This window comes from Chenopodium quinoa, unplaced genomic scaffold (genome assembly GCF_001683475.1).
Source record: "Chenopodium quinoa cultivar QQ74 unplaced genomic scaffold, ASM168347v1, whole genome shotgun sequence".
Lineage (NCBI taxonomy): Eukaryota > Viridiplantae > Streptophyta > Magnoliopsida > Caryophyllales > Amaranthaceae > Chenopodium > Chenopodium quinoa.
The window spans coordinates 843471-852967 of NW_018742770.1; the positions used below are offsets into that span (position 1 = coordinate 843471).

The 9497-nt window shown below is 36.3% G+C and overlaps 1 protein-coding gene across 4 annotated transcripts; it reads left to right on the forward strand.

Annotated features, from left to right (window-relative positions):
• Positions 1 to 1288: 1288 nt before the first annotated feature.
• On the forward strand, positions 1289 to 7511 carry LOC110724572 (sucrose-phosphatase 2-like). 4 transcript variants are annotated; one of them, XM_021903985.1, is made up of 10 exons: positions 1289 to 1503; positions 2186 to 2289; positions 2390 to 2689; positions 2829 to 2930; positions 3037 to 3225; positions 3337 to 3627; positions 3835 to 4018; positions 6676 to 6776; positions 6874 to 6973; positions 7092 to 7511. In XM_021903985.1, exons 1-9 carry the CDS (start codon positions 1401 to 1403, stop codon positions 6955 to 6957), a joined length of 1458 nt encoding a protein of 485 aa, XP_021759677.1. In that variant the 5' UTR covers positions 1289 to 1400; the 3' UTR covers positions 6958 to 6973; positions 7092 to 7511. The 4 variants fall into 4 exon arrangements, with proteins under 4 accessions (XP_021759677.1, XP_021759679.1, XP_021759678.1 ...); XM_021903987.1 differs by having other exon boundaries at positions 6730 to 6776; XM_021903986.1 differs by having other exon boundaries at positions 2192 to 2289.
• Positions 7512 to 9497: the final 1986 nt, after the last annotated feature.

Here is a 9497-nt window from a genome sequence, read left to right on the forward strand (position 1 = left end):
CGGCACATGACGTCATTAGCGGATATGTGAGTTTCTTTTACTATACTTATCATCCTCATTTTTTAACTTTTTTAAATATCATGTACTTGACTGATCGATGATTACTACAGGCGGCGGTTATGGTGGCGATGTATGATGCGCTGTCCCTCGCCCTTACAGACGGACCCACCAGAGCCCAGGTCCAGCGGATGCGAGATATGTCCGCGACTTCCTTACGCAGACATGGTCACGGTCATCTCATCCAACAGCGGGACGGTGATGATGGTCACTCCATCCATTCGCGGTTCGACCCCGGCCAGAGTAGCAGTGGAGGTGATCCTACGTCGCACACAGAGGCAGAGGAGTACATCTTCCACAGTTCTGCACCCTTCAGAACCCAGGAGGACGCATCGTCCAGCCAGCTCACTCCCCCCCCCCCCGCGCCGGAACCCATTCACCACCATTCACCATTACACTCAGCGTCGTCCAAGACGAAGGGACGACAGTGAGGCTAGGGAAGGGTTACACCAAATTGATGAGTAGTGAACGTATTGTATCATTGTTTTGTCCTTTTTCCTGGAATGCTGTATATAACGATTGCATTATCAATATAAGACATGCTGGTTGAATGAATCTGTTTGTGTTTTGAAGTTTTGTTTGCTTATTTATCCAAATCGGATTTATGTCAGTCAAAATAGATCCTTCAGGGCTAATGTACATTAAACAACAGACATTTGGAATCCATAGTCGAAAATGGGGAAGAAAGGATGGCCCGTGGTGGTTAATGTGGTTGTTCATGGTGGTTTTAGTGTTGTTGGTTGTGGTGGGTGGTTATCGACGGTTGTTGAATGGTTGGGGTTGGTGGTGGAGCTGGTTGAAGTGTTGTTGGAGGTCAAAAGTGGTGGCAGATGGTGGTCGATGGTGGGGGTTGTTGGTGGATTGTGGTGGCAAGAATCATGGCAGGGGGTGGTGGGTGGGGGCAGAAGAAAGTGGCAGATCAGTGGCAAAAGGCTGATTCTGCTGCTGTTTTGCACACCAGCAGAGAAATGCTGTCCCAGACAGCGTTTTAGGTTGAAAATAAGACGCTGTCTGAGACAGCGTTTTAGGTACAAGGAAGTTTGTACATAAAGCGCTGTCTGGGACAGCGTCTTTGGTATAACTGTTTTTGTTTTTTAAAAACATTTTTATTAATAAAAGACAATTACAAAAATAAAAAAAAAAAGGTCAACAACAAAGACGCTGTCCCAGACAGCGTTTTTAGGTTGATTTTTTTTAAAAAAAAAAAACCAGGCATAAAACGCTGACCGAGACAGCGTTTTAGCCTGGAAGCTTAGTTTGGTAAATACTTTTGCCACGCAACCATTTTGGTTAATATTTGCCAAAATTGGCTCACTTTGGAAAAACGTCCGGCCCATACATAAATGCTCCGTAATAATCAGGAATCCTTTTGTTATAGTCAGTGCTTGAGAAATTTTCTGGCATTTTACTCTGAAGACAGAGAGATTCAAGCTCCTCATAAAACTGGTAAATCTGTTATTCTGCTGGTACTTTGGCTTCAATCCGAAATATTGCAACTGTTTTTCTTTTTTAATTTACTGAGTTTTTATCTACTTATAATTCAATCTTGATGAAATTGTTTTTTATTTTTTTTTCAAGTTTAATTCTATTTTCTGGGGTGAGAATTCCCCATTATTTTATGATTTTTGTCCTTTGGCAATGATCCTTGATTCCCATTTGACGAGTTTGACTGTTTATTTATGCACTTCTGTTATAGAATTGTAAGCTAATTCAATTGAATCAATTAAAATGTTAGATGTTTTTATTGTCAATTCCATGCTCATATATATATATTAAAAGTTAGATTAATGACATTTTTATATATATATGATTCTATGATATGATAAGCGAAAACGCGAGATTATATAGCTAACTTATAGTCACATAGCTCTATAAATATGCAAAAATGTCAAATTGATCATTTATACACCTTAATGTGTGTTAGGTACTCACATGTTCAAAATTTTGACTTAATTGATCTTTGATGAATGTATAAATTAGTTTTTTTTTGTTTTAAAAGTCAGAGAAAATTTGACATTGAAGGGTAGTTTTGCGCGCAGGGTTGGAAATTATATAATTCCATAGAAAAATACCTAAGCTTATGTTTATGATAATGCTATTATGATCATGTATACTGACTTCTGAGCAGAGACAGACTTGTTAATAAGTTGGAATTATACGGGGCATGGTACTATGGATCGACTTGACAATGCAGCACGCGTTATGTTGGTTTCAGATCTTGACTACACAATGGTATTGGTTTTTTTCTTTTTTTCCTTCCCTCAATGAAACTAGTCCGCTTTTGGTTTCAATATCTTGTTGTTTTGTTCATCGGAGATGGTGGTATTTACAGGTTGATCACGATGATTCCAAGAATAATGCTCTTTTAAGGTTCAATGCACTGTGGGAAGCATATTTTCGCCATGATTCCCTACTGGTTTTTTCTACGGGACGATCGCCTATTAGCTACAAAGAGTCGAGGAATGAAAAACCCTTGCTTACTCCAGATATAACTGTTATGTCTGTGGGAACTGAGATTGCTTATGGGGATTCTTTCGTGCCTGATGTTGATTGGGAACAATCTCTTAATCACAAGTGGGATCGAAAGATTGTGACAGAAGAAACTGATAAGTTTTCCGAACTTGTGCTTCAGGTCTCACTTTAAGCTATTGGCAAATATTCCAAATTTCCAATGAGATATTTGTTTTTGCAAAACAATGTAATGTACGTGCTTATAGCATTCAATGGATCAGTAGATATTCATAGAGCCTAAATTCAAATGTTGAATGCAGTCTGAAACTGAGCAGCGTCCTCACAAGGTTAGCTTCTTCGTGGACAAGGCTAAGGCGTCCAAAGTGATTGAGGTTCTTGAGGCACGCCTAGTAGAAAGAGGGGTAAACTCTAAATGTTTTCTTCTGGTATCCTTTTGCAACTCTGATACTTCAAAGAGGTTATCCACTTCTATATTGAGCACTTGATCAGAAAAATGTTATTTCTCAGTTAGACATCAAAATTATCTATAGTGGCGGGGTTGCTCTGGATGTGTTACCAAGAGGAGCTGGCAAAGGACAGGCTCTCACATACTTGATGAAGAAATTTGATGGTAAAAATCCTAGGAACACTCTTGTATGTGGTGATTCGGGAAATGATGCCGAACTGTTCAGCGTTCAAGGAGTTTATGGTGTCATGGTTAGTACTTCAGTATATCCAAAACCTCATTTGTTATCCTGTGTGTAATCTTTAATTTTAGCTGAAATTGGGTTTTCAGCTACCAAGCATCTCTCATCTGTTCAACTGCAGGTCAGTAATGAACAGGAAGAGTTATTGCAATGGCATGCATTAAACGCGAAAAACAACCAGAATATACTTCTTTCCTCTGAAAGATGTGCTGCTGGCATCATACAAGCCATTGCTCATTTTGATCTAGGGCCTTGTATATCACCAAGGGATGAAATGGACTCTTTGGAATACTCAAAGCAATATATGAATCCGGGATATGAAGTTGTTAATATGTATCTGGCTTGTGAGAAATGGCAACGTGGAGAAGTTGACAAGTCTGAGAAATTTATTCAGAATTTGAAGTCAAAGTTTGTACGTGTGACTCTGAATTCCTCATCAAAGCACTACATAGTACTTCCTCTAGACATGAAGTTTGTTATCCTGGAACACATAAATTACAAGGACATATTGGTCTCAACTTTGCATTTATAATAAAAAGGCTGAGAAAGTTTTCATGTTGTATAGTTTTGGTTGAGATGCCAAAGCCACTTATGTTTCTTTTTGTTATTTGACAATCAGCATTCATCAGGGGTCTTTGTCCATGCTTCTGGAGTGGAGAAACCTCTCTGTAACTGCTTAGACTCACTGGAGAAGTCTTATGGACATATGCAAGGTCGCAGATTTACGAGGGTTGATCGAGTTTCTTCTGCTCAGATTGGTTCTGATACTTGGCTTGTGAAATTTGACAAGTGGGAATCATCAGGTGATATATCTCTGTTTTTTTGTTTTTTTTTTTTTTTTTTTTTTTTTCCCCGTGTAGTGCTTGTAGTGATAAATAAGTGCTATTGTTTTTGCTTACCAAACCTTGTCATAAACCACAATTAAACTGTGGTTAGGATTCTGGGAGATTAAAAAATAACTAGTATGAATTAGGTTGTACAGCAGTAATCATTTCCATAGCTATATCTTTTCCTTACATGGTCTGATTTGATGAATATGTCCCAAGAATAATACAAGAAAAAATACGAGAGAAGAGAGAAAAGAGGAGAGGAACTAAAAATTAAAAAAAAATTAAAAATAAAAAAAGGAAAAAAGTAGAACAAATTACTAAATAACTCACACTGTCTCATTATTAAAGACCAATTTGGGTTTTTTCATGGAAATTAAGAAAGTTGGCGGAAGTACATAAGTACATGTGGGGTTAGAGAGAGGTAGAGAAAAAAGAAGTAGTTGGGAAAATTGAAGAGAGGGAGAGAGAAAGTGTTGGAAATTAATGTATAAAGTCATTATTAGTACAAAAAAGTGATGTCAACTCATCAAAAAGTGGAGAATATTCTCAAATAGTACAACCTTAAAATAGAAATAGGTCTTTAATTTTGATTTGCCAAAAAAGGAATACAGGTTTTTAATAAAAGGACGGATGGAGTATTAGAGTTAACCAGGTTAATGCAAATGGGAGATGTTGAAATTCATGGGAAGTACAATTTCGGGTAGTTGTTTGGTTAGCACTAAATAAAAGAAATGGAGGAAATAGATATTTCTAGGAAATTTGATTTCCCGCAAAACATGAGAAGTTATATACCTGACATCCTGTTGGTCAATAGAAATTCATGGGAATTTATTTACCTAACATCCCCTTGGTCTATAGAATTTCATGGGAATTGGAGACTCCTTTGGTGCCAACCAAACAAATTATGGTCATTTCCTAGGAAATACATAAAGGAAATTACTTCCCATGAAATAAAAATTCCCATGGGAATTTAATTCCCTTGTGAACCAAACAGGCACAAAGTATAATAAAGATTTCTTTATGTTATTGAGTTAACAGCAATGTAAAAATTGTTTTCTGTCTTTCTATTGTCATTTTCTCAGAACTTTAAGATGCGCTTTTTGCTGGAAATAAATTTAGGAAGTTCCCGAACCAACAAGGGGTTATTTGATGAGCTTGATCAGGCTGGTTATTTTGGGGTTCTATTGCAAAAGGGAGGGTCAACTCATTAATTTAGAGGGTGGGTGTTTACATAATCTGATATGTTGTACTACTCTAGGATAAAATTTACCAGAGACAGGTTAATAATTTACCTTTACTGTCTTCTGATTGCATCATGCCTGGCAAGATAACTCTCGAGTTAACAGAGTTTGAAAGTCAATACTCAACCCAAAATCACTCAACTCGACTCAAATTTGAGTGTCTCTCTAACATGTGAAAATGCACTCAGAGTGTGTACAGGAAAACATTGTTAGTTTGATGTTTTATTTTGACAAATACTCCAAATTTTTTTGCTGTTTTGATATTTAATTTTAAGCACTAAACCAGGTTAGGGAAATCATCAAATCAATGAATCAATTTGACTAAAGTTTTTCTTCTGTCAAATTGGACCATGAGTTGAGTTTAAGCATATTGAACTTGACTCGACGTAATTTGATCCCAGCTCATAGAGTCATAGTCATTCTATCTTCAAATGAGCAGCAGTAAGACCATTTCATTTACTGCATTCTGATTATTTCGGTTTCTTAGGTCCTTGTTAGCTGGGGAAGCTTTGGTGTATTGCAACTACTGTCTTCTTCATTTGATCTCTTCAAATATGATTAAAATTCATCACTCTGTCCATTTTACTTTGCTTTTCTGGTGGTCATACCTTGTCTTAGAGCTGAGAGAGCAGTAAGGACTTCAATTTGCTCTTTCGGATGTAGTAGCTTCCGATACTGAACTTTTACAGGTTATCTGCAGTTCTTGTAACCATTTAATTGCTCACAAGCACTTATTGCAGAAGTCTGTTGCAGGCAGGCCTTGCTTTCCACCTCAGTAAAATTATATATATATATATATATATATATATATATATATATATATATATATATATATATATATATATATATATATATATTCCTTTTCGTTCTTACTTGCACTTTAGTTTGTAGAAATTGGAAATCTTAGAACATTCAGCAACTCAACTCTGCCAATGGATACAGGGTCTTTCCATTGGATATGTTGATGGCCCAAATACATTGAATTATAATCTTTATCATCCTTGAATTGTGTCATATACTTGTCTTTACAGTTTAACAAATCAACTCACATCTTATCTGCAAGAAATATTATATGCCACAGTTGGTCTTCATGCAATTCTCTCCACTCAAATTCTTTTTGGATTGAAATCTTTTATCTAATCGGATTCAATGATCACTTATCTTCTTGCTTTGCTGGAGGGGATTTGGTTTTCAATGCCGATAATTTTTATTACTAGAGTATGATTTTGGGAGGAAAATATCTGAACCAATGTTGAATTCTTTTATCGTATATTCCATCCATATTAGGACAAGGGCTCTGATATATTTTAAATATTCAAGGGTTCTGAGTAATCCATTTTCCTCTCAATGTAGTTTGTGATATCATACTGTAGTATGTTTGTCTTGCAGTTGAAATAACCAGAATCTTTGCTGTCGTGATAAATTTTGCTATGGTGTCTCTAGGTAAGGAGTGTCGTTGCTGTTTAACAACAGTTTTACTGAACTTAAAGGTATCATTTCAAAAAAGTGTTGATCAGCTAAATCCTTAGACTAAAAAAAAGACTCAGATTGACAGTCTTGCTGATATAAGTTGTGCATAAATTTCAGTCCGAAGGATTCACTTGGATGCATGTACATCAGACGTGGATGAACGGAACCACATTTGAAACTGAAAGGGAGTGGCTGTTCTAGAACCTTGACTAAGAAGGTAGAAGTATACCTAAAAGAAGGAATGACGATTACTATTGGTGGTTGTTCATGGGTAGAACCGTAGAAGTGCTAAATATCTGGAGGAAATAACTAACTTCTCCTTGCTTCTCTTGCAGGAATGGGTATGGAGTTATAAGTTTCAGAGAGCCATGTAAGTTACAGATACAATGGTGCTGATAAAGGAGACAAATTAAACGTCAAAAGTGCTACTTCCCCTGTATGCTGCTTGCTGTCATAGATCAAGGGTTTGGCTAGAGCGGTGTATGCATTTTTAATCACATGAATGCAATTTATACGATGGTCATTTTTTTAAATTGCCATGGTTGAATACTTGGAGGCTTATAGAACTTTGTCTAGTATGGCCAGGTTTTGTATTAGACGGCCTCCCAATAATTTATCCTGAGATAACAGTGACTTGTGAACATGTCTAGGAGAGGTATTTTAGGTTTGCGACAATTCAGCATAAAATAAGATTTGTACATTTTGAGTTTTTGACATAATTGAATTACATTATTACAACTTGTCATTTTGTTGAAGACTTGCTCTTAAAGTGATGGAGTGAAGCTAACTCCCAACTTTTCTGTAAAAAGAACAAGAAGAAAAGCAAACAAATAAACAATTTTATGCCCAATCATTAGGCCCGGCAATCGGGTCATTTAGGTCGGGTCATTTCGGGTTTGGTTTGGATCGGAGCATTTTGGGTTTCAAGTCGATGGAAAATCGGGTCAAGTTCATGTCGTGTCATTTTGATTGGGTCACTTCGGGTTGGATCAAATTTGGGTCAAAATATTGCATTCGATAAGGTAAAGTTCGGGTCATTAGAACTTGTTTAAAAAGGTTTTTCAATTTGAGGCAAGTTTGATCTTGAACTTAAACTTGATAATATTAGTATAAACCTAGACGAGCCATGTAATAGTTCAGTTTAGCTTACTTTGTAAGTAGTCTTATGTAAATATGCTCGTATCTACTATTCTACTACTCAAATTAAATCATTTATATGCTACAAGACTACAAAGTCTACAACTAAACTAATATAGCAAATTTATAGTACTTTTTAGGATATAAGGTCATTGTCGCGTATTATATTTATAAAATAAAAAATTTGAATTTATTCATATCTAGTGACTGAGTACCCCTAAAATTATTGCACACTGTCTTATTTTGATATAAAACTATAAATTGCGTCATTGATCGTTATGTTTCAACTTTTACAAAGTCACAAGTAAAAAATAGGGAAATTTACCTCCAAAATAAAAAAAGAAAAAAAAAAAAAAGCATTAAATTTGGTAAAAATAAAAATAAAAATAAAGTAGTGGGAAACTCTCCCCCAAAATTAAAAGAGTAAAACATCATAGAGGGGACTAAACTTTACCAAAAAAACGAAAGTAGGGGACTCAACTTTCAAAAAACAAAAAAAAATAAAAAAATCAAAGTTGTTTAATCTGCAGACCTCGTTATACGTGATGAACTGTAGCCATAGAAGATTGGCGGGAATCTAAAAGGCCATTGTGAAGCTTCTCTTGTACGCTTCCCCTTTTTCTATAAAAGAGTTGTACGTTCTCCTTCTTTAATATATTTACTTCCATACTCAGAAAGCTCCAACCAAAAAATTAACTTCTTTCTTTGCTTTGCTCATGTATTGGCTTACTGGTCCCAGCTGGGAGGAACAAATAAGAAACAAAGTCGCCAAATTTGGAAGCATAGAAGGTATATTCTCTTTCTCTTTTTTGTTTGTGGTCCATTAAACTTGGTGGTTGTTGTTCATAAAGATCTTTGAAAAAGTTTGTTTTTGTCTTACTGGTTGTTGTTAAACAAGTATTTCTTTTGCTTATTTGTGAAAAAAATGCTGCTTTCTATGGATAATTTGTGGGATGATGTGAGATATTTGTTTATTATTGTTGTTGTTAATGTTGAAAATGGTGTTTTATATGATTATTGAGTTGATTTTTTCAAGGAATTGTATATTGTAGCATATTTTTTTATTTGATTTTTATTCAACAGTAAACATGGAGTTAGGATTGATTATTTGGTGTTTGTGTGTACCTTAGTAACTAGTTTCTTACATGCCCTGTAATTTTGGCCCTAGGTATGGATGCTCTCCTGCAACACACCCATTGTTTAGCCAGTAGGACTTGCTGGTTACCCATGTGTTCCCCAAGGTGGACTGGGAAGGGATGATGACTATAGAGAAGACCTGCAAAAAATGGAGGATGTGGTAGAGGCTCAGGCACCTGGTTTTCACCTACCCCTTCAACAGCTCCAGGGCTGCCATCTAGGAGTGCGTAAAGAGGGATGTCCTCTACAGCGATGGGAGGGACCTACGTGCATGACTCGAGAAGGACATGACCGTGTACTTCGATGGCTTCCCATTGTTGTTCAAGGAGGAAGCCTAGGGGCCATGGGTCTTTTCTGTGCAACTGTTGGTTTTTGGGTTGGGTAGCTGCTACTTTTAAGCTTTTTTAGTTGTTTATGTAAAAATTTGGGTAGTTCTAGTTTTATCGTTGTCATAGCAGGAAGTAGGT

Excerpts from the sequence above, each read along its gene's own strand:
- LOC110724572 (XM_021903985.1), top strand. The coding sequence starts at position 1,401 with ATGCTCCGTAATAATCAGGAATCCTTTTGTTATAGTCAGTGCTTGAGA. Across the intron at positions 2,931-3,036 it reads CACGCCTAGTAGAAAGAGGG|TTAGACATCAAAATTATCTA; the intron begins GTAAACTCTAAA and ends GTTATTTCTCAG. Across the intron at positions 3,226-3,336 it reads AAGGAGTTTATGGTGTCATG|GTCAGTAATGAACAGGAAGA; the intron begins GTTAGTACTTCA and ends GTTCAACTGCAG.